General features: G+C 43.2%; 1 protein-coding gene across 2 annotated transcripts in view; it reads right to left on the bottom strand.

The window, feature by feature from the left end:
- GLRA2 (glycine receptor alpha 2) overlaps window positions 1-25,799 on the bottom strand; it is a 170,193-nt gene that overhangs the window by 16,360 nt on the left and 128,034 nt on the right. For both annotated transcript variants that reach the window (XM_007090072.3, XM_007090073.3), the window contains exon 8: window positions 19,276-19,425. In XM_007090072.3, the coding sequence (XP_007090134.1) occupies window positions 19,276-19,425 (150 nt within the window). The remainder of the gene's footprint in view (window positions 1-19,275; window positions 19,426-25,799) is intronic.

Raw genomic sequence — 25,799 nt, 5'->3', positions numbered from 1 at the left:
TTTTTGAAGGAGAGAGACAGAGCAGGAGTGGGGGAGGGACAGAGAGAGAGGGAGACACAGAATCTGAAGCAGGCTCCAGGCTCTGAGCTGTCAGCACAGACCCCGACGCGGGGCTCGAACTCACGAGCTGTGAGATCATGACCTGAGCCGAAGTCGGACGCTCAACCGACTGAGCCACTCAGGCGCCCCGAAGTTGGCTTTTAATAATACAGTTGTGAGTCTTTTGTGCACTAAACAGTAGGCAATTAATCAAAATAATACATAGGATCATTTTAAAGAGTCAGAGGACATTTTCCATGAAAAGGAGAAGATAAGTTTACATAAAGAGCTCATTCTATTCCAGGTAGCTGTCTGTCCCTTTTCCCACAGATTTGTGAGTTGGGCTAGAAGTTAGAGGCCAGTGGCCTGGATTCTTAAGAAGACGTAGCTATCTAAGTTTACAGTGTGTAACGTACTGTCTATGGGACAACATGACAGGCTCATTGGATTAAAAGATGAATAATGAACAGCCCCTGATGTTTAGATTTCTGATGACATTTTCCTGAGGGTTTTTATTTTTTTTAATGTTTATTTATTATTGAGAGACAGAGCATGAGAATGGGAAGGAGCAGAGAGAGGAGACACAGAATCCGAAGCAGGCTCCAGGCTCTGAGCTGTCAGCACAGAGCCCGATGCGGGGCTCGAACTCACAGACCACGAGATCATGACCTGAGCCGAAGTCGGACGCTTAACCGACGGAGCCGCCCAGGCGCCCCTTCCTGAGGGTTTTTTTTTTTTAAAAAAAAAAAAAAAGAAAACAGGTGAAGGGAAGAGAAAGGAAATATTTGGTGACTGCTGGCTGTATGCAAGGCACTGTCGTTTACATGCATACTCTTGTTTACTTCTAATAGTAATTCCATGACAAAGGGCTTTATTAGACCCTTTTTACGGACGAGGAAACTAAGACCCAGAGTGATTTGACCATGGCTCACTCCAAATCACACAGCAAATATAGTACCAGCCAGGATCTGAATTCAGCCAGCAGGACTCCTAACAGCAGCTCATTTTACTACACCCGCTTCTCTCTCACCTCTTTCTCTGTATGATTTGAAGCAAAAAAGGTATATATATATATATATATATATATATATATATATATATATATATATATTTTAAGAGGACAGAAATTCACATGGCAGAATTATTCCAGAAAAGGGTGCTCTAATGAAACATGTTGACAGGATATTTGGCTAGGATGAAGAAAGCTGGCTTTATGACAGGGATTTTTACAAGTTTTTTTTGTCCCTTTTATCAATCTGTCCTAAAAGACAGGAAGTGTGAAAGAGCATTTGACGATTCAATGATGAATTACGACATCTAGGGTCTGGCAGCCAGGAGTTGGCTGTCCAACTTTTAACAAGTCTCCTAAACTCTCTACGAAAATATCACCGCCAGACTTTAATTTGAAGCATTTTGTGCTTCCTGGAATAAAGTCATATGACTATTTAGAACAACTGTTTTACCATGATATGTGTGAGCACAGGTCAGTGTTGTTAACTAAGGTGAAACGCTTTAGCTTGGCATGGATTCTATTGGATGGCATTTCATCTTGTCTCCTCCTTGTGTATATGAACATAGAGCTGAGAGGGCACCTTTTCAGTTATAGGAAAAGGTGTTGTGTGGGGTTCTCATTTGGTTCCCAATACCAGAATGATAATCTCAGGCCACTGGACAGCTAGTGCTACTCTTAAGAAGATACGCATGTAAAAAAAAGCACAACATGTGATTATTCTATATGATTACGATCTTTCATAATTAAAATAGATAAGATTTTCTGAAAAACCTAAGCAGCCATAGTGATGAATTTAACATTTCTCATCAAGTGAAAATTAGTTTTATTTAGAGCTTTGGGGCACTGTCCCATGCCTTCATAGTGTGCCTTGTTTTAGATTGTATGTATTAAAATATCTGTATATTTTGGGGGGCAGGAAGAGGGAGACAGAGGATCTGAAGCAAACTCTGCGCTGACAGGCTGATAGCAGTGAGCCCGACGCAGGGCTCGAACTCAGGAACCGCAAGATCATGACCTGAGCCGAAGTCGGACACTCAACTGACTGAGCCACCCCGGTCCCCCGCAATATGTGTACATGTTTCAAATTGACTATTTGCAGTATGTTCTAGAGCAGCACTTCTCAAGTTTCAGTGTGCTGTTGGCCCTCCCCCCCTCCAATCCCGGGGATCCTGTTATGATGCAGATTCTGATTCTGGTAGGTCTCAGGTAGAGCCCAAGAGTCTGCATCTCTAACAAGCTCCAGGGGACGCTGGTGCTGGTGGTCAGTGGGTGACACCCTAAAAAGCAAAGCTCTAGAGCACTGGTTCTCAAACCTGGCTGCACATTGAAATCACCTGAGAAGTCTTTAAAAATTCAAGATGGATTCATTTGTTTTCCACTCCCCAAAGGCACTAACTTAACTGGTCTGGGCCTGGAGAGCTTAAAAAGCTCCCGGGTGACGATCATGTCTGGCCAGGCTTGTGAAGTTTGCTCCAGTGGATTACCTTGTCTCTAGAAAATAGGAGGGCTCATTTCTGGTGTGACTTTTGTTGCTCTTGAATACATCCAGCAGCAGAGTGAAATCAAGTGGGAACATTTGGTAACTTAACCTTCTAGTGTTCACACCCACGTCAGCATCTTCAGAAGCAATTAAATTATATGCCTCCAAAAACTCATACCCCTCTTCCCAGGGCAAAGAACCATATCTTGCATCTGTTTTTTACTATCTGGTGTACATAAAAGAAGCTTACATAAAGAGCTAACTTACTAAAGAGGAAATTCCTAATTGAAAGGTTTCTCTGGCTGTATAATCTTTTGGGTTATGCTAGCCTAATTACTGCTGACAGGAGTGATAGCATTGTTCATAACCGCGTTGCAGTCCTGAAGCTAAACTTTTTTTTTTCTCTCTCTCTGAAAACCACAGTCCTCTGTGAGTACAGCGTGCCTCTGTCCCTTTGATCAGGGTTTCTCAGCCTTGATACTGTTGCCATTTGTGCCGGATCATTGTTTGCTGTGGGTGCCGTGTCCTGTACCCTGTAGGACGTTTAGCAGCATCGGCGGCCTCTACCCACTCACCGCCAGGAGCTCACACAATCTCCCTCCTCCCCGCCCCCAAGTCGTGAAGACCCAAGAATGCCTGCGGACATTGCCAAGTGTCCCCTGGGGCAAGATCGCCAAGGGAGGCCGAGGCCGTGTTCCCGGGAGCCTTGATTGCCACCTCATAGAGCAGAATTTTCATTGCCCGTTTAATCAGTTCATTCTGTTTTATTTATCTGGCAATAACCAGATGAGGTTAGAATAATTGACGGTTAACATTCCAAGACGCAATGAAGTGCCTTGGACGCCAGGTCCTCCTGGAGATTAGCCCCTGCTCGTCACCTGGAAGTGTTTCCCTTCCTAGGGATTGCCACCGCTCCAACTGGAACTCTAGTATGGTTCTTCGCATTCTCCGCCCCATAGTAGAACAAATTTGCACTTCATTTTTCTTCCTATGGATCTCGAAAGCTGCACGGAAACAGGTTTCAGGCAGTTTTCATCTCCTCACTTCCCCTGATCTACAACAGAACTCTGTACAAAGCAAGCAGTCTAAAAAATATCTGTTGAATAAACGAAGTGTAGGGTTTGTCCAGCGGTGCAGGGCGCAGACAGCGAAAACGAGACCGATTTCCATATGCCCGCTTCTGCACAGAGGCCGGAGCATTTATTTTCTAAATGGCCACACCTGCTTCTGATCATTCTTCAGTCAGGTGGGAAAGAACTCCAGCTTCGGTGTTTTGTCCCCAAATGAGCTTGTTACAAATAAGAATAATAATTGATGGAAGACAAAACTGTGATTAGGGAAGCACCAGACTTCTCTCTCGTTCTGTTTGATCTCCTTACAAGAGCCCAGTGATGGTGAGGTACCTTTGGCTTGCATCCCCAAGGAGGATTTCACAGCGACTAAGAGCTGGATATGAGGATCCCTGCCATCACAGCCTTTGTGAGATAACAGTAGAGCTGAAGGCACAGGCTTCATTTCGGGGACACAAAGAGAGAGAATTGTATTATGACACCTGTCAGGTTACTTGGAAAACCCAGTAGCACCAAATATTATCTCAATGCCAACTGCCAAGGATGACAGATGCAATGCAACTGTTTTTCTGTAACTTGGAGAAACTACTCTTCTGGTTTCAGGGATGCCATTCGCTGCTCCTTCTAGATCCCTAGCCCTCTGTTTCCACACCTTGGGCACAAAATGTATTCTAGGGTCTGTTTGGCATTTGGTGAGGAGGCAGAGGGTGCAGTTAAAGGAGACTGTAATTGTCGCCGGGCTCCTGGCCCAAAAGGCACTGCACCGTACTTTGCTTTTGTGGCCTCCAATATCCAATACAACACTGACACAAGGATTTGTGGGCAAGCAGTTTATTTGCGAGGTGGTACCCGAAGTGAGGTGAGGGAGGAGGGAAGCGGGACACAGAAACGAGGAAAGCCAAGGAAGGCCGAGTGAATCTTCAGCGCATTACTGTTGGCAAATGAGTTCAAACCTCTGAGTGACTCAGACTTGAACCTACCAAGGAGGGAGGAGGCTCGGTATTGAGCCACCAAGCCCCAGCTCTCACTGGTTCAGCGCCACTCCTGGGGCATTCACCTCCTGGCACTTCCAAACTGCCTCGAGCATGGATGGAATATACCAGAGTGGCCTGCGGACACGCTCAGACAGTCCTGGGAAACCATTGCTCTGTGTGGTGGTCAGAATGATGGCTACCAAAGATGTCTGTGTCCCCATCCCTGGAACTGGAAATATGTTACTTTAGAGGACAGAGGGAGCTTGCAGGTGTGATTAAGTGAAGGCATTAGACATGGAGGGAAAGCCTTAGGTTATCCAGGTGAACTTAATCTAATCACATGGCTCTTAAAAGTGGCGGACCTTTCTCAGCTGTGGTCAGAGGGAGATGGGAGTGTGGAGGAAAGGTTAGAAAGAGACAACATTGTTAGCTTTGAAGAAAGGGGGTTGTAAGTCAAGGAACGTGGGTGGCCTTTAGAAGTTGGAAAAGGCAAGAATCTGATTCTTCCCTAGAACTGTGTTATATAATTGAGACAAAGTGGGCCACGATGTATCGGCCCCTGGGTTGTTTATTTCTTCACTGCGAGCTGGGACCTGTTAGCTCAAAAGCCTGCTGACATCTCACATGTTACACATTGAATAACTTAAAAAATTTTTTTTAATATTTATTTTTGAGAGAGAGAGAGAGACAGAGCATGAGCTGGGGAGGGGCAGAGAGAGAGGGACACACAGAATCTGAAGCAGACTTCAGGCTCTGAGCTGACGGTACAGAGCCCGACGCGGGGCTCAAACCTGCCATATGTGGGATCATGACCTGAGCCGAAGTTGGATGCTTAACTGACTGAGCCACCCAGGCAACCCTTTAAAGTGGCCCAAACAAGCAGATTTTTAGCCACCTAAAGCCTGCCTGGTTTGCATAACTCATGAAACCATGTTCAGCGTCTGCTGGCCAGTGATAACATAGAGCCTTGTGATTTTAAGACCCTCAGCTGCCGCTGCCTTTTGAAGCTCTCTGACAAGGACACTTCCGAGCGCTGCTGAATGACATCACCTATACTGATAAGCCATCTCTCCCTTGGGAGTCCCTTTGCCCTCTTCCCTTCTGGGTGACAGCTCCTTGCTATAAGCCACCGGACCATCTCATGCGGTAAGTGACTTTCCCCTGCTCCGATGCCACCCCGCCGAGCTCAGCCCATACACCTTGTCGTGTGGTACTTCCTCGCGCGGCCATGTCTTTTTCCTTGATCGCCTTCCAGATCGCAAAACCCCCCACAAGCCTCCAGAAGCAATGCAGCTTTGCCAATACCTTCTGCTTTTGCCCAGTGAGGCCCATACTGGACTTGTGACCTCCGGAATTGTAGATCCTAAGTTTGTCTTGGTTTAAGCCACTAAGTTTGTGGTGATAAGACAGCAACAACGAGAAGCATTTCTTAATGCAAATAATTCAAACCACAAAGACCTTTCCATATTTATACTTGTTGAAGGAGAGCTTTGCTAAGGTTATAGTATGTATCCTAGATTTGGAAAAGTAATTCCAGCAAAATTACAAAAGGATTAACTCCTGTGTATTCATAATCTATGCATCTAGGGAGGGGCTTTCAGGTAGGTGTGGACTAATTATACAGTTAAAAGCATGTTTAAATAGAAATGCCAAAGTAAATATTTTCCTGATCTTGTGCCTCGTTCCGATCTGATGCTTTTATGGGGAGTGCGATTTCTACAGCCCAATCTGATTACTGCATCTGTAAAACAGATGGTGGTGTTGCCACGTCCGGAGCAGCTGAAGTCTTCCTCTCTCACAGGCCCCATGTCCCCAGCATTCTGCTGGGTCCGTCTCTTTATGGTGACCTTCGCATAACTGTTCCCTCAGCCGGAACATCCTCTTTAGCCCCTTTTCGCCTGTCCAACTCCTACTCCTACATCAGGACCCAAACGAGCAGTCACTTCCCAGGTACTACGAAGTGGAGGACCTGCTGTATCCTTGGTCCTCACCGAATCTTGCACTTGAACCTTGCCTGTAGCACATAGCATTCTGTATTGAAACCATTTGTCTGCGGGTCTGTCCATCCTAGCCAACAAAACACAGACAAGGCAAAAGGGAGACTAGTTGGGGCACCTGGGTGGCTTGGTTGGCTAAGCATCTGACTCTTGATTTCAGCTCACATCATGATCTCACAGTTGTGAGACTGAGCCCCCATTTGGGCTCCTCTCTGGGCATGGAGCCTGCTTGGGATTGTCTCTTTCCCTCTGCCCCTCCTCTTCACATATGCGTGCTCCCTCCCTCCTCCTCTCTCTCTCAAAAAGAAAACAACAAAAAAAGGAGACTAGTCGATACAAGTTTTTCTTCTCATTTTAACATTGAATTCCCTTTTAAAATTTTGTGTAGCAAATCTCTCAAAAGGGTCCATCTGCAAAACTGGAGCTGCAGCTAAGTTTGATGATTCTAGAAATATAAAGTATAATTGATGTTTACAGACCTGAGGTAACTTTTATTGCAAAAAAAAAAGTGGTAACTCCTGTATTGGTCACATTTTCATTTATATATAAAGTGTCCTTTCATTCTTACTCATCTCCTTTTTATGTTATATAGCCGTTGCTACCCCCTCTTGGACCTTCACAGGAGCCGTATTTTTGCCTCCCCATTGCCTTGAGGAGGAAGCCCAGCCTTCTTAGCATGGTGCAGAGTCTTTCCTTGCCTAGGACCTGCTCAGCTCTCCAGGCTCTTGTCTTGTTACTTATCTCTGAGGGAGCACAGGCGTCGGTTTGGTGCTTGTCTTAGCTGGCTTTTTCTAGAAGGCCCTGAGACCAGGATTTGAGTGCATGTAGTATATTTGGGAGGTGATCTCAAGAGGCACCAGTAGGGAGTGGGAAAGTGAGGCAGGGAGAGAAACCATATCAATTTAAGGGGCATTGGTAGTCAGGTTAGAGTGTGGGTGATGGGCTCAATCCCACTGGGAGCCAGTATAGAACTTACCTCAGAGGGACAAGGAAGGTGGGATATTTATCTCCAGCCCCCAACTGTTGTTGGCAGAGAGTTGTTCCTGGAGTAAGGTCTCAGTATTTCCAGCATGCCCTGCAGAAGTTGAGCATGCTTCTGGGGCCAAAGACCCGTCTTCTCCACGCCATGATAGAGTGGAGCTTATAGTAGGAAGCCATCATTGTATATAGAAAGCAGGAGTGCCATGGGAAAAATGGGTGGAGCACTGACAGTGTTTACCACAGAGCCACCCCCAGTGTGTTCCCATAGCAGTCCTCTGGCCTCTATCACAATACCTGTCATATGTACACGGAAGGTGTGTCTGCTTATCAGTCTAGCTCTCCCTGGGCTGTGAGCATCCCCAGGGCAGAATCTGCTGGACTCTGTGGATGGCTTGTAGTAGGCGTGTGACACGTTTACACCGAGTGAGTGAATGAATGAATAAAATGAGATAGTCTGAAGAGATGACGTTGAGCGTGAGGGAAAGAAAATGACGAAGAAAATCCAAGACAGAGAAACAGGACATAGTAGGAAGGAACGTAAAGAAAATGGAGATAACGGTAAATAGTCTGAGATGGAAAAAAAAGAATTGGAGATACTAAAAAGATAGGCATTTCATTTGTAAGGCTGCTTCTGCACATCACTTTTTGCATCTTGCGAAGGAGAATTCCATATTGCAAGCCTTAAAATAAGTCTGTCATAATACCTAGCAAAATGGAACAAGCGTGGAAGAAAAACACCTCAAAAACATTTCAGGCCTCTGTGTCCCTGACAAGTACCAGCTCTCTAGCCTGGTGGTGTATGGGAATTGCAAACTACCGTGACATTTATTTATTCTTGCTGGCTTTCACAATTAAGTCCGAACTCCGAATCCACACAGGCCTGTTAAAGCTTCATCTAAACTCCTCAACCTTTAAGACAAAGAACGAACGCGCGTTCTAGCTCCCTGGGGAAGCAGTTACAACCTCTTCAACATCCTGCTTGCTAAGGAAGCAGTTGTTACCTTAATTAATGATCTACAAAATCCTCTTTAAACACCTTGTACAAACACGTGGCACAATATCGGGGCAAATGTTAAAGGACAAAAGAGCACATGTACTGCTCCCCTGTATTCTTGAAAGAAAAAGAAAAAAAGCTAAAAGCTAAGACCCTGGAGTTTCCTTCTCAAGGACAAGGAAAAGGGAGACCTGTAGGGATTTCCAGGCTAAAATGTCTTCATGAAATATTTCCTGTCAATCTTTTAAGGGCTAGTTTTTCAACAGGGAATCACTGGGGTTAGTGTCTTTGACGTGACTATGGACACACTAGTAACAAGGGTGTGAAGTGATCCCAGCATCTTCATTACTGAACGCCGTGTTAGAAATGTCCCAAGCTCTGACCGGCTCAGTCCAGCTTGGGGCTGGCTTCCAGGAGCCTCTGTTTTACCTAGGCCGGCAGGGGATCCTCACGCAAACCAGAGTTCAAGCGGGACTGATCTAGAGCAGATCAGCAGGTAGCCCATACTCCAGCGGCAGGCTGCGAACTACTCGGTCCCGTCTGCAGGCGGGCGAGTGTGTTGGTTACTGGTTGGTCTCAATCCCTGTGCCTATCGCTGGTCCAAGTGGTGAGGATTCTTTTATGCCTACTCACGGTTTTAGTAACTGAGCCAGTTTACGAGTTCCTCGTAGATTCTTTCTAGAATGGTTGAAATTGTTGGTCTCTTTAACACCTACTGCGCTCCCTAACACTCAACATCATTGTGTGTGCCTGTTGGTCCGGTAATCTCAAAAATAAGCTTTCATCGTGACTGTTCACACCACTGAGCATTCTCTAAATAGGTGTGATAAAGAACTTAATTTTTTCCTGCCCACATGCAAGCATCTTCATCGCCCAGAATTTGGATATTCAGGGTGTGAACCTAATATTTCCCAGATAAGGGCCCTGTCTCACTTCCTGTATGAAGCCATGCGTAGCATCCTAGGCTGTGTGGATCCATGTGATTTATGTTTTAATGTAGCCAATCAGATGGTGTTTTCTTTCATACTCTGTGGGGTATTTGAATAAATCAAAATTTCAATGGTAGGCTGCTGGATAGAATTTGCCTTTTTCTAATGTAGGGGAAAGCATTGGCCATCGCCCAGTGAGCCCTGCCTACATACGAACCATGGAGGAATGGACTCTGAGGTTAGCAGAACCGAAAGTACTCCCCTGACTGAGTGGGCAGATGTATGTAAACCGTGTCTCCCTTGGAAATAAGAAACAAAAAATTAGGATATACTTCTCGATACGAAACCAGTCTTAGCAATGTTCTAAACCAGGGTTTCCTCTACCATGGCACTATCAACATTCGGGGCTAGATAATTTTTCATTTTCTGGTGGTGGGGGGGGGCTATCTTGTACACTGTAAGGATGTTTAACAGCATCCTGGCCTCTACTGCCCCTTGGGGGGCAAAATTGCTCAGGCTGAGAACCACTACTCAGCCTTTGGGGGGGAAGAGAAAAAGATGACAGACCTTGAGCAAGATTCTCAAAGGTGGATCCTATTCTACTTATATAGGTCAGCGGACTCATTTGCTTAGATTTGTGTATTTGATTAGGTTTAGTGGTATAAACATCTGCATTTCAATAGTGGCCTTTCAAACTCCTATTTACATTCTTACTGGGTTAGAAGGCTTTTTTTTTTTTTTAAGTTTATTTTGAGGTGGGGGGGGGTTGCTCAGAAGAAACTCACTTACCAGGAGATCATTACCTGAGATCATGACCTGAGCCGAAATCAAGAGTTGGATGCTTAATCAACTTAACCACCCAGGCACCCTGGTTAGAAGGTTCTTAATGGGTTCTCTACCTTTGGAAAAAGTGCCCTTGCACTTAGGAGGGAGTTTAGCTACAACCTGTATCAGTTTGAGATAAAATGGAAGAATTCAGCTTGCTCCTAATTCTTTCCACTTCTCTTGTTAGAAGAAGCACTAACTCATTATTTCAATACTCTGATTATAAAAATAGCTGTACGGAGATCACATCTGCTGTACAATCGAACTTTCCGTTGTGGAAGAAAGACAAGAGGGATGAAAATGGGGGACGGAAAATGTAGGCAGCCTATTGTGGCTACTTGAAGATGCTGGATTTTGATCTGTAGAACATGTTCCCCAGTAAATTGAACAAAAACTTTATGACCCAGAGTCTGGTACGTCGTGGTGGAGAAAGTGGCTATCAGAATGATCACTAAACATAGAATTTACCACATGCCAGCGTTTTTATTTTATGAGCTTTACTCGCGGGAACCCCCTTTATTCTCACCACAGTCCTATGAGGTGAACACTATTAACTCTATTTTACAGATGAGAAAACTGAGCCACAGAGAAGTTTTTGTGTTTAAGTAACCTGCCAAGGTCACAGGACTGGTAAATTACAGTGCCTCCATTTGAATGTTGGCAGCTGAGGCCATCTTAGGAGGTGAAATCCGCAACTCCAAAACTTGAATCCATCTCCTAGGATACCCACCTCGGACGAGGCTACTCTGTGACCATGACAAAATCAGACAAAACAAGACCACTTCCTCACTTGGTCTAAGCACAAACAAAAACAAGGCCCCTATGCTCCCCACAAAATACTAATCGTCCCGCTCTTGGTTGAATTGAGTGACTGCTGTGTCTTTACCAGTTTTATCCTCACATGAGTCTGCCCTTCTACAGGTAGAAGTTATTGATATCCCCACTGAATTATAGAATTTCCCCTGTTTTCTGACAGTATCCAATCTAGAGCAAATCCCTACTCCCTTAGACTTTCCTCCCAAATCGCCCCATTTACAGAGGACCCCTCACCCCCTGCTTCCCCTGGTGTGTGTGTTCCCTCACTGCTGAGTAAACCCACCTTGTTTAACTACAGCCTTCTTTCTTGTGGCCTTTGGCTGAAGAGTGTTGACACTACTTGTCAATGTTACAAAGCTAAAAGTGGTAGCTAATTTTCCAGATGATTAAATCAGTATCAAAAAGATGAATATCATCTAGAAAATGGGCCAAATTCAATGAAGTGAAATTTATAGCAATAAATCTGAAGTTGTTTGTTTACATTAGAAAAAAAAGTCAAGGGGCGCTTGGGTGGCTCAGTCGGTTAAGTGTCCGACTTCGGCTCAGGTCATGATCTTGCGGTTGGTGGGTTCGAGCCCCGTATCAGGCTGTGTGCTGACAGCTCAGAGCCTGGCGCCTGCTTCGGATTCTGTGTCTCCTTCTCTCTCTGCTCCTCCCCTGCTTGCACTCTGTCTCTCTCTTTCTCAAAAGTAAATACACTTAAAAAAAATTTAAAAAAAAGAAAAAGGCAAGCACTTAAGGGGAGATAACTTGATAGCTATTCATATTAACAATAGGGGAAAAAAAGACTTGGGAAATTAAGAAGCATTAGCATTAGGTCAAACTGAGCCAGTAATAGAATAGACTACTTAAAAGCACTATTGTAATTTAATACTCTATTGAAAACTGCAGCTAAAGAGGGGACATTACTGCTCCTTTGTGTTACGTGCTGGTCCCGCCCTGGCTCTCTTTCAGATTCTGTGACTCCTACTTCAAGGTGCTCACTAGCAAACCAGAAAAGGGTGATCAGTGTGCTGAGGGGCTTTAAGCCACATTACAGGAAGGACTAGGTCTGTTTAGCTCAGAAGATTTGAGAAGACCTGCCAACTCACCATCCTTAAGTGTTTGAAGGGATGTCTCCAGGAGGAGAGGAAGGAGATTTTTACCCCTAATGAGGAAGAGTGTCACCGTGGCCATTTGAAGACCCCATGGGTTTTAGATAAGCCACTCCAAGGTGACCATTTGCTCTGGGTCCTTGTCTTCTGGCCTTCACCAGTGGGGGCCTCGTGTCCCATTGGAATGGGAAAATCTCAGGCCTTTGGAACAGTGGGGAGGAAATAGTGCAGGGTTTCTGGACCTACTGAGTGAAGGGACAAGGGCTTCAGCTACATTGTTTCCCTCCTGGGGGCATTGCATTCAGATTTGAGGCTAAAGCCCGGATAAAAATAGTTTATTGCCCTTGTAGGTTTATTTCCACTCAGTAAGTCAAGGAGAAGATGATTGGTTGAGAGCAAGATTCAGGTATTTCTAGGTAAGGTGTCATAAGTAATATCTCCCAATATCTTTCCAATCTTCTATAAAACATGGACAACAGTGGGTAGAAAGTGACACCTGTTATGAAAAGGAACAAATTGGGTACTATATGTACTTGGAATAGTGGGATGATATCAGCCCTATAGGATCAGGACATGATCTTTTGAGGAATTAGCAGTGTAGCTAAGAGTTAAAGGATAGATAAGGAGGAGGGAGAGAATCACAACAAAATGAGTACTGAATTTTTACTTTGCCAACTTACTGTCATCTGAGACCTTTTGATCAGGCCCTCACATTTCACCCTGTTGTCTAATCAGGTTGAAGCCCCATATTTTCTTCCTGGGAGGTTGAAGTCTAAATAGTGTGTTAACATTCCTTTTAAAAGGCAGCTTATCATGATGAGCACCGGGTGTATTATGGAAGTGTTGAATCACTATATTGTACACCTGAAACTAATATAATTCTATGTTGGCTAACTGGAATTAAAATAAAAACTTTAAAAACAAAGGCCGCTTATTAGGTGGCCTAAAAACCATACCGATGTTCTCACGCAGCCACCATTTCTGTTTGGTCTCTGAAACTATAATAAAATAAATCAGGGCTCTGTGGGCAACTGGAAATAACTGAAATCAGGCCTGATGCCAAAAGTCAGGCATGGTGTGGCCAGATATGAAAAAGAAAGAGAGGTGGAAGGGAGAAAGTCAGGTGAGGCTTTAAAGTTCTTGTGGGGAAGTTGTTAGAAACATCACATGTCATGAAAACTTACTGGAGCTCAGGAGGTAACATAACGATAGGATTTTAGCCGGTAGACCTGGGGCGTCAGCTTCTAATAGACCCGGGGTGGCCCCAGCATAAGGATTTGCAAGTTGTGTCCCTTGACGATCTGGGCTCGATTGTTTCCAGGAAACTCTGCTTTGATAAAATTGACTGCTTTTCAAGATGGAGAAAAGATAATCTAAGCAAACACACCTAGTCACAAAGTACCTGGCTCCTCCTTGAAAGTGACCCCATTTTAAAACTGGATCATTTAGTAAACACCAGGTATTCTTCCCATGCGAGTAAATGTCATCTCATGGTTCTCTCAATACATACGTTCCTGGAATAAATCTTAATGCTAATGTCACTTTGGAAAGTGATTCACTCTTGTTTTTCTTATATGTTCTAAATAACCTGTATTATGTTGGAGAGGTAGGGTACCCACTGGGAAATTAAAGAGCTGACTTTTTTCATTGGGAATATTGAACATTTAAAAATGGTGTTTTTGTTTTAACTCAGGCCACAACCTATTAGGGTCTGTGAAAATTGAGTAGTTCAGGACTACCTGGTCCAGAACTAGGGCAAGGTAAGGCCTCAGGTGCAAAATGTAAGGTGTGCCAGAACCTCAGTTCTCCCAATCAATATTTTCATGCAGTATTAAAAAAAATTCATTGTTAATGCAAAAAATCCAAGGTGAACAATACATCAACATTTTAAATAACAGGATCTGACCCTACACTGGTGTGCTCACCCCACTCGCCTTACCCTAACCACGTCTGCATTTCAAAAACAGGACAGGGGCGCCTGGGTGGCTCAGCCGGTTAAGCATCCAACTTTGGCTCTGGTCATGATCTCACGGTCTGTGAGTTTGAGCCCTGCGTCAGGCTCTGTGCTGACAGCTCGGAGCCTCCTTCAGGTTCCGTGTCTCCTTCTCTCTCTGCCCCTCCTACTCACGTTCTGTCTCTCTCAAAAATAAACATTAAACAAATTTTTTTAAAGCAGAATAGACTATTAGAGTGCATTAGAGTTGTTTGTTTCAAGTATGTGTGTGTCTCAAAGATGCTGGATCATAATGTAAGATATAAAATGTGAATTTGGCAACAGCGGTTGAGGTCAGGGACTCTGGAGCCGGACTGCCTGTGTGTGTAGCTTTGGGCATTTTCCCGAAACTCCCTTTGCTTTAGTTTTCTCATCTGTAAGATGAAGATAAGAATACTGCCTTCATCTTTGACAGCATGACCATGTAATTTATCCAAACAAGGACAATTTGGAGAGTGGAAGATAGCACTAACAAACAATTCAGCCTGTAACGTGAAGTATTACAAAACAAAAATGCATTATCAAACAATAAAGTTATCCTGCAAAAAATGACCAAAGCGTTCAATTGTGAATATTCAGAAGCCCAACAGCAAGACTGCTCCGCGTCTTTTTTGTTTTTTGTCCATCAAACCGTGTGTTCCCACCAAGCGGTGGCCTACTAGTGTCACGGATTTTTTGTGCCATGTTACGGACCAAGGCTGGCACCCCAAGTGGCCGGCAGGATGGCAGTGTCCCAGTACTGACAGAGGCCAAAAGAAAGAACCCTTTATCTCCAGTCTCTTGTGTCCCAGGCACTTCATTTTGATAACAGCAAGCTCCCTTTGAGCTATCCTGGAAAGAAAGTGATATGACATTGCTTCTGGTAAGGGTCAAAAACAGAAGCCAGGAATAGTGATGGCTATTTTTAAGATTTTACTACATGTTAAAGTGAGAAGTTGTCCACTGAACACGTATATCGCCCTCCCCCGCCCCCCCCCAGAAGATTACACCATGACAGAAACCGGCTGTATAAAGTGGAAGTCAACCAAACCCATTTCAATTTATTTTAATGCAACTATTAATAAATTGTTTAAAATGAATAATCCATAACAAATGCTAAGTTACTATCAGGAAACCAGGCAAAACCAGGACTTTGCACCGTAAGCTGGGCTGTATGAGCACACCAGTCCCCTAGCTGTTGTGGGGATTAAATCAATTACTATATGGAAAAGTGCCTAAAACAGTGCCTGGTATATAGTAAGCCCTCAATCAGTGGTAGCTCTTGTTACCACTTTTTTCTTACCATGGTTTAGATTTAAAAGACTTAAAGTGCTGCCTTAGAGAAAAAGATGCCATTTCCTAAGGGATACATAATTGGAAATGTCTCCTCTTTCCCCCTCCCCCCCCCCCAAATTTAATTGTCAATGAAAATCAGAGCCTTGACTGCAAAGGTCCAAACATGATCTGTTTTGTCCCCCACCTCCCTCTAAAATCTTAAGTTTGTTCATTAAGCTTTGTATTTTGAATGGCCATTTTGAGATACATAGTCAAAGTCAACATCTCCAGGCAAAACACATAAACTTGGATTTCTCAATTTTTTTAAGACAAAGCAGTGAAAACCAATGCCAGCTGGCATCTCTAAGGAGTCTTCCTTAATGCCCACCACTATCAGCCATTTCAGATGTCCTTCTTGCTCCTTTTTGCAGTGCCCATACTATCTTGCTGTCTTCCTTTCTCTTTTTTAATTTTTGTTTATTTTTCAGAGAGAGAGAGAGAGAGAGAGAGAAACTGCCAGAGCAGGGGAGGGGCCGAGAGATAGAGGGAGACACAGGATCTGAAACAGGCTCCAGGCTGTGAGCTGTCAGCCCAGAGCCAGACGCGGGGCTCGAACCCAGGAACCGCGAGATCATGACCTGAGCTGAAGTCAGATGCTCAACCGACTGAGCCACTCAGGTGCCCCTATTTTTGACTTTTTGAGGAAACTCCATACTGTTTTCCACAGTGGCTGCACCAGTTTGCAGTCCCACCAACAGCGCACAAGTGTTCCTTTTTCTCAACAGCCTTGAAACACCTATTGTTTCTTACATTGTTGAATACCTATTCTTCTCAAATATTCCAAAAACTAGAAAAGAAAGCAAAACTTCCAAATTCACTCTATGAGGCCAGCATTACCTTGTTACCAAAAGCAGATAGACACCACTAAAAAAGAGAACTACAGGCCAATATCCCTGATGAACATGGATGTAAAACTTCTCAACAAAATACTAGCAAACAGAATTCATTAAAAAAAAATCATTCACCACAGTCAAATGGGAATTAATTTGGGGATGCAAGTGTGGTTCAATATTTGCAAGTAGATCAGCATGATACATCAATAAGAGAAAAGATAAGACCCATATGATCATTTCAATAGACGCAGAAAAAGCATTTGACAAAGTACAACTTGCATTTCGTGATAAAAAAAACCCTCAACAAAGTAGTTTTAGAGGGAACATGCTACAACATAATAAATGCCATCTCTGAAAACCCCCAGCAAACATCATCCTCAGTGAGGAAGAACTGAGAGCTTTCCCCCTAAGTTCAGGAGCAAGACAAGGATGTCCACTCTTACCACTTTTATTTAGCACACTACTGGAAGTCCTAGCCACAACACTCAGACAATAAAAAGAAATAAAAGGCATCCCAATGGGTAAGGAAGAAGTAAAACTTACACTATTTGCAGATGACAGGATACTATATATAGAAACCCCAAAAGACTCCATCAAAAAAATTGTTAGAAGTGTTAAATGAATTCAGTAAAGTCGCAGGATACGTAATCCATGTACCGAAATCTGTTGCATTCCTATACACCAATAATGGAGCAGCAGGAAGAGAAATTAAGCCAATGATCCCATTTACAGCTACACCCAAAATAATAAGATACCGAGTAATATACCTCACCAAAGAGGTGGAAGGTCTGTACTCTGAAAACTGTGAAACGCTGATGAAAGAAATTAAAGATGACGCAAAGAAATGGGAAGACCTTCTATGCTCATGGATTGGAAGATTTCCCTAATAGCCTCCTAACTGATCTGCAGCTGCTACTCTTGACCCCATGGACTATCCACTTGATAGACGGACATTTGCTATGTTGAAACTAATTCCCGCATTGCAGTCAGTTCGAATAAAATCCATTCCTTTATGACCGGCCTGCAAAGTCCTATATGAATCTGAAATCACCCAGTCCTCCAACTACGTTTTCTACTACTTCATCGTTCTGATTTTCTCCTACCTGCTCTTGTACTGCCCAGGTTTCTGCAGACTTCTCGTAATACGACTCACTTGGGCCTCTTGTGAAAAGTCCTAATTTGTAGTGACCTCCCCTTGCAGACTGTGATTCATAGGTTTGGGAATCTGTGCAAGAACTTGTACTTTTAACAAGTGTTCCACGTGATTCTGATGATGAGGGAAGCTACAGATACAGCCTAAGAATCTTCCACATGGCGTTCCAAGGCGGTCCTACCAATTATTCAGAATTGGGAAGCATGATGAAACCCATTTTCCATCTCTGCTCTAGGAGACTATGCTGTCAGCGGCCATCTACTATGCTAAGCCAGGGAATTCTGGGAATACAGTTTACGGGCTGAATCCTCACATTCCAGTAATTTCCTGGGTGGCGCAAGTGCCACTTTGTGCTAGACTCCTGTAGGTGAGGTTGAAGAAATGGTTATCATCCACACGGAGGTGAGGAGGAGAAAATTGAGAAAGGCTTGGTGTTCAACAACGTAGAGCAAGAGCATATGTGTGTGTGTTTCCCTGGGCTGTGGTAGGACAAACTATTCCTAAGAGGTAAAGAAGAGAAATGGGGCAACCAGCCAGATACCAGTCCAGAGTATATGGAGGAAAGGTTTTGGTAGATGAGGTCAGGATTCTCTGAGCTCGTACACATACAAACTCCTCAACGTGACCAACATCTAAGTTACAACAAATGTTTAGCTTTGAATCTGGGTATTTGGAAGCCTTAAGATTGACACTGAAACGTTTTTGGTTTAATAGCAGGTTTAATTTCTCAAATCTGAGGGGAACAGGTTTTGAAAACTCTCTCTCATTTCCTGTATGTAAAATTTTAACTCCAGTTAAAATTCAGTTCTCTAGCGAAGATTATATGGGCACTAGCATTCTCCATAGCAAGGGGCATGTTTCTCTCCCAGAATGTGACACACAAAATAAGCACGAGCCTTCTGGTGTCCTGTATGAAATTAGATTATAAACCAGAGTGACGCTTCTCCAACGTTTCCACACACTGAAATGACCTGGGGGGAGTTTCACAAATCCTGACTCCTGTGCCCCATCCCAAGACTGGGATTTAATTGGTATGGGGTGTGACCACGGTTTGGGATTTTTGAAAGACCCCCTCCCCTCCAGGCTATTCTCATGTCCCTCTACTACACCTCTACTGTACCAGCAACTTTGGGAACCACTAGAGCTAATGATTTTGAGCCATATATTTGAAACCGCAAACCTCTGGATAAAGTGTAAAATTTGGGTTCATGCGTTAAAATTTAAGTCGAGACAACGAGGTCAGTTTGATTGGATTTATCAAGATGTGCCCAACATGGGTCGGGGCCTTATTTACATGAAACCAGAGCAATTGAAGAAAAAGTCAAGGCAGCTATGTCCCCAAAGTCACATACGCACAAATTATTAATATTTAAAACAACAGGATTTTAAAGCAATTTTGTCAAATTGAGCATCTCCAATTAGAGTTGCCAGATCAAACACAGGGCCCCCAGTGAAATCTTAAATGCAGATAAACAGTTTATTAATACAAGTATCTCTGATGTAGTATTTGGGGCATATATATACCAAATGCTATTTGTTTATCTAAAATTCAGGTTTAACTGCATGTCCTGTGTTTTTATTTGCTAAATGTGACAACCCTGCCCTCATTTTAAAGGACTCACCGGAGCAGTAATTCAGTAGAGTAGGGCAAATCAGGACAAAAATTAACCTTAGCTTCTTGCTCATTATGTATTCTATTTTCTGAATGACACTGCCTGGCTAACTACCTCAAGCTCTACCTGACTTTGTCTGCACCAAGGGTCAACTGTACCTTATTCTGCCTCTTCTGTCTTCTCCGGAGCCGCAGGAACTCCTTGTGTTGCCTGGAGACAAAGTTCACTGCTGCATATTCCAATAAGGCAGCAAACACAAACAGAAGGCACACCGCCATCCAGATGTCAATCGCTTTGACATAGGAGACCTGAAAGAGAGAGAGGAGGGGGGCCACCGTGAAAACTTGTGGGGAAATCAAGTTCCTAATGTTGTGAGAGGCAGAATACCTCATTTTCCTTCATCAAGGATTTTCTGTCCTTTCCTTAACAGAGTGCTTAAGGGGCGCCTGAGTGGCTCAAGTCCGACTTCAGCTCAGGTCATGATCTCACGGTTCGTGGGTTCAGGCCCCACGTCAGACTGTGCTGACAGCTCAGAGCCTGGAGCCTGCTTTGGATTCTATGTTTCCCTCTCTCTCTGCCCTTCCCCTACTTGCTTACTGTCTCTGTTTCTCTGTCTCTGTCTCTCTCTCTCTCAAAAATAAACATTAAAAAAAATTGTTTTAAAGAGAGTGCTTAAGCATTTTCCATTCCACTTTGCAGATTCTGGGCCAAGCAGTGAAAGTGACATGCCCCTGGCCCCAGGCCCTTGTTCCTTCGCTCTCAGTATAGCCCATCTGCTTCGGTCACCTCATCCCTGAGACCAGCTCTGAAGAGCACCACAAGAATTTGCTTAATGAAAAAAAAAGAAAAAACAAACTTTTGAAATTGCTTATTTCCTTCTATTTTTTTCTTAATATTTAAAAACTAGTATAATTAAGGTAATTCCAAAACCTTGATGAGAAATAGGCTATGTATGGCTTTGGGCCCTTCAAAAACCAGTTTGTAATTTCCATCCCTCGATTGATCCTGACATGAAAGCACATTTCTAAATAGTTAAAACTGTCACAATTCAAGAATATTCGACCCAAATAAAATATCAGGGCTCTAGTCTTAGGACAGTATCTGGTTAAAAAGGAAACTTTAAAACACTTCATTGGTTGGTCGGGTGTTTAGTATATCTTAAAATTTGAGAAAGCAGGTTCTGAAAGCAAATAGTTTTTACTTGGAATGGAAAGTGCCCTTTATCTCACTTCCAATTATTTTTTAAAGATAACTAGATGGTGTTGTAACCTATTAGACCCCAGACTACAAAGTCTTATCAAACTGCTAGCTGAACGTGTACCATTGAATGTGTAGCTCTAGTTTTTAAATAGGGTTTCCAATTTTTTTGATACGGACACTGAGTGTTTACCAGCCTGTATTGTAAGCATTTTCCCTGTATTAATTTTGTAGCCACTACAACAACTATATTACCCCCGTTTCCTTTTTTTTTTTTTATGTTTACTTTTGAGAGAGTCACAGTGTGAGCTGGGGAAAGACAGAGAGAGAGGGAGACACAGAATCCAAAGCAGGCTCCATCCAGGCTCTGAGCTGTCAGCACAGAGCCCGACGCGGGGCTTGAACTCACAAGCAGTGAGTGAGATCATGACTTGAGCCGAAGTCGGACCTTAACCAACTGAGCCACCCAGGCACCCCTTACCCCCATTTTCTGATGAGGAAACTGGAATACAGAGAGGTTAAATTATTACCCACGGTCGCAAAGTGAATTAAAGGAAAGAACTAAGATTGGAATTGGAGGTACGCCTGGGTGGTTCAGTCAGTTAAGTGTCTGACTCTTGGTTTCCGCTCCAGTCATGATCTCATGGTTTCATGAGTTTGAGCCCTGCATCAGGCTCTGCACTGGCAGTATGGAGCCTGTGTGGGATTCTCTCTCTCTCCCTCTCTCTGCCCCTCCCCCACTCCTGCAGTCTCTGTTTCTCTCAAAAGAAATAAACTTTAAAAAAAGAAAAAAGATTGGAATTGAATCCCAGTATGACTAGTGGATTTCCTTTCCACACACACACAAACACACTACTAGGATTATGCCAGTGCAGTTTGTGTCTTACATTTCTCTTTGTCCTTTTTAGTGAGCATTTCTTACATCATTTAACTTTCTTCTTTTTTTTTACTTTTATTTTTTATTTTTAAAAATTTACATCCAAATTAGTTAGCATATAGTGAAACAATGATTTCAGGAGTAGGTTCCTTAATGCCCCTTACCCATTTAGCCAATCCCCCCTCCCACACCCTCTCCAGTAACCCTCAGTTTGTTCTCCATATTTATGAGTCTCTTCTGTTTTGTCCTCTTCCCTGTTTTTATATTATTTTTGTTTCCCTTACCTTATGTTCATCTGTTTTGTCTCTTAAAGTCCTCATACGAGTGAAGTCCTATGATTTTTGTCTTTCTCTGACTGACTAATTTCACTTAGCATAATACCCTCCAGTTCCATCCATGTAGTTGCAAATGGCAAGATTTCATTCTTTTTGATTGCCGAGGAATACTCCATATACATATATATATATATATATATATATATATATATATATACACACCACATCTCTTTATCCATTCATCCATCAATGGACATTTGGGCTCTTTCCATACTTTGGCTATTGTTGATAGTTCATTTAACTTTCTTCTAAAGTGTGCTTGCATAATAGTTCATACCATGATTAATCATTCTGTATTATAGGACATATAGGTGATTTATAGTTCTATTTTTTTGCTATGGTAAATTTTGAGGCTATGAACATTCTTCTCCCAAAATATTTGGCTGTATCTCTGATTCTTTATCAGATCAATTTTTAAAGTGGGATTATGGAAGTAAATGATATGAAAATAGACTTCTAACTTAAAGTTAGTAGCAACACAGCCTATGTAAAAACAGAGGCTTTATAACTTTGTCAAATTGTTTAACCTCTTTCTGCCTCCTGTCCTCGTCGGTATAATAGGGACAATAATAGTTATCTCAGAGTTATGTGGATAAAATCACTTAATATATGCAAAGTGCTTAGAATAGTATCTGGCACAGAAGAAGTGCTATATAAATGTTTACAATTATCTGTCTACATAAAGGTGTGACTTTGTTAACGGAGCAATTTTGGAAGAGACAGAAAAATCAAGGAAAATAAAAATCACCCATAATTCTAATATATTCCAATTATTATTATAATTTTTTTGAGATGGCGTACATGTGCATGCTAGTGGGGGAGGGGCAGAGGGAGCAGGAGAAAGAGAATCCCAAGCAGGCTACACCCCAGTCTGACACTGGGCTCAGTCTCACAACTGTGAGATCATGACCTGAGCCAAAATCAAGAGTCTGACACTTAACCGACTGAGCCACCCAGGCGCCCCTCCAATGATGATTTTAAGGTTACCGCCTGCTTTACACTATTTGTCTCCGTCAACCTGAACTACTGGTCAGTCCCACATACAGTGTGACAAAATGGTCCAGCGCTTTGTCATCTCTAGTGATTTGAATCTATAACCCTTCCCACCTAGGATGCCTATTCCCATTCTTTCTGATTTACAGACTCCTCAGATTCCTTCAGGACTTGACTAAGATGCCGGCTTACCTGGGAAGCCTCCCCAACCTTCCTACTTTCTCCCATCTGGGTTAGGAGCCACTTTTCTTTGCTCTCTCATCATCCTCTATTGAGCCTGTCTGTTCCTTCTCACTCCATGAACTTCCGACCCCACCACTGGACCATAAACTTTTTTTTTGGACAGGCTCTGTGTATTATTAATCTTTGTATCACCAGCACAGGACCTGGCAAATAATGAGTAAGCATTAGATACATGGGATGGATGGAGAAATCAATGAATGACAAAAGGAATGGAGAAATTATCTGGCCATCTTTCCATCTTTGTATTAAATTTCAGCAGTTTTGTGCTGTATAACATTACCCATAGTTGCATGTATTGGATATTTCTAGGAGTGGACTGTTAGTGCATTTTAATTCTCTCAGCACACTTAGCATGCCTGGAATGTTTCTTCCCTTAATAAGCAGTCATTTGTCTTGCATTTTCTCTTCTGGAGCAATCCTGTTCCCTTGTAATAATAGAACATTACCAATCACAGCATTCCCCAGTTATATATTATTCAGAAGGCCCGTAAATGTTTTAAGACCCAATAATGAGAGGAATTTGTCAGTGCCTGAGATATGTCCGTACCAAGAGCTAAGTCCAATAGAGCTGACCATCATTCCTCCCCTTCCTGGTGTTTATAGCATTTAGTAATTTGTAAACCTTTTTCCCGTCTCGTTCCGGCCACCAGAAGGCCAAGCACGTATTTGGCTTCTTTTATAGCTGCTCATAAATGAGTCCTTTCAGTCTCTTAATCATTTTGGTTAGCCTCTGAGTCTCCTCCAAATCATGAACATCTTTCCAACATTGAAGTGCCGGCATTAAATAAATGCATTATTCACACGGATTTAGAAGGTGTTGTGAGACATCTATTACATATGATGTGATGTCCCTCGGTGCTGACCTCTGAGGATTGAAATGCCTTTTTGTTGCTTTTACCCAGCTCTGATGTCAGATTCTCTCTCTTTGGCTGCTCATCTCTAGATGTTGTTAGCTCACATCTTCCCCTGTCACATTCTTTTTATGATTCTTGGGCTTACATGATTGCTTCCTGAGCTACTTTAGTACAATCTTGCAAGAAATAGTTTTCAAAGGTAATTAAGTTCTCAAAATGCTATTATGACTCACTGAGTTGGTATCTTTCCAAGCATATTTAATTCAGAAAAATAAACATTGAGGGCCTACTACGTGGAAGGCTCTGTTATAGGTGCTGGTGGGAGGTGGGGAAGAAGATCCAAGGATAATTAAGGTGTATATTGATACTTCCCAAATTACACTTTAGAGGACCCTGTTCACACTGCGCCAGGAAGCATCATTCCCATATGTCAGGGAACAGCAAATTATGGCCTATGGATCAAATCTGGCCCACCACATGCCAAGTTCTTATGAATTCCATTTCCTTTTCTTGGGACACCAGTAAGATAAGATTTGCCAGTCCAGTAGGATCCCCAGTGGAAAGTGGGCAGGAGTGATATATGCCACTTTGGGGCCTCTAGGAGACCCAGGGCCACCCATTCTACAGTGGAGCATAGTTTGAGAAATAAACTTTCATTGTATTGCGCCACAGAGATTTAAGGGTTTTGTTTTTCCAACACTCCCAAATCCATCTTTCAGTCCTGACCTCTCACCTCTCGTTCCTGTGCTAATTCTAAAATGCCTGCAGTTAGTGTTTGCAAAATCAAACTCATTAAATGCCCCTCCTTCCCTTTCATCTCATTCGAATCTTTCTTCCCACTGGCTTACAGAGTTTCACCATTGGTTCTTTCCTTGCCTTAATCTCTAGTATTCAATCTGTTGTAAAAGGTCACCATTTCTTTCTGCAAAGCACCCTTGGGTTTACCCTTTTCTCTCTGTTTTAAAGATGTCACTACAACCCTGGCCATCAACACTTAAACCTGGTTATTATAACTTGCTGACGGAGCCCCCCTCCCTGTATTCAGTTCTTCCCCATGGCACTTTATCCTTTTGCTTCTGCAAGATTAAATTTAAAACGCCAATTTCATTTTGCAACACATCTGCTTAAGAACTGCCGAGGCTGCCTATTACAGGCTCTAGTATCCAAGATCTCGCACAGCATGTGTCCACCCTAGTTAATCAATCTTATTCCACTCTTTCCTAACGTGAACCTTGTACTTTGTTTAAGCAATTCTGCTTACACCTGAGGGAGCCAAGTCCATTCCTACTGAGAATCCCAGTGGTTCATAAATGGGTGTGATTTTGCACCCCAGGGGGGCATGTGGCAATGTCTGGAGATATTTTGGGTTGTCACAACCAGGGGGAGGTGCTACTGGTGTCTCGAAGGTTGAGGTCAGAAATGCTGCTAGATGTCCTAGAATGTACAGGGTAACCCCCACAATGAAGAATTATCCAACACAAAATGTCGATTACTCTGAAGCTGATAAACTCTGCGATGGAGAAAGCAAAAACTCCCCAAACCCAGGTATTTATATCTAGTCCAGTGGTTCTCAACTGGGGGTGATGTTGTTCTGAGAAGACATTTGGCAATGTCCAAAGATGTTTTTCGTTCTCCCCACTGGAGAGTGCGGTTTTGCCACTGGCTTCTAGTGGACAGAGGCCCAGAAAACTGCTGTAAATGCCCAGCAATGCATAGGACCATCTCCATGGGGCACCTGGGTGGCTCAGTCGGTTAAGCATCTGACTCTTGATTTCTGCTCAGGTCATGATCTCGCCGCGTGAGTTCGAGCCCCGTATCGGGCTTTGCGCTGACAGTTGAGAGCCTCCTTGGGATTCTCTGTCTCTCTCTGTCTCTCTCTGTCTCTCTCTCTCTTTCTGCCCCTCCCCCCTGCTCACACACCGTCCCTCTAAAAAGTAAATAAATAAACTTAAACCAAAGGCCATCCCCATAACCAAGAATTATGCAGCCCCCAATGTTAATAGTGTTAAGGTTGAGAACACCTAGTCTATATATTTCTCCCAGCATAGAAATTCTTCCTGCTATTCCTCTACTTGTTTATTTCCAGATAATTCCTCAAGGAGTAGCTCAAATTCCATCTCCAGGGTGATTCTTTTTCTGCCTATTGTAGTCAACAGTGGTCTTGCCCATCTTTAGAATTTTTG

This window comes from Panthera tigris, chromosome X (genome assembly GCF_018350195.1).
Source record: "Panthera tigris isolate Pti1 chromosome X, P.tigris_Pti1_mat1.1, whole genome shotgun sequence".
Classification (NCBI taxonomy): Eukaryota; Metazoa; Chordata; class Mammalia; order Carnivora; family Felidae; genus Panthera; species Panthera tigris.
Note: the sequence above shows the minus strand (reverse complement) of the source record. Positions and strands in the feature narration are given on the sequence as shown.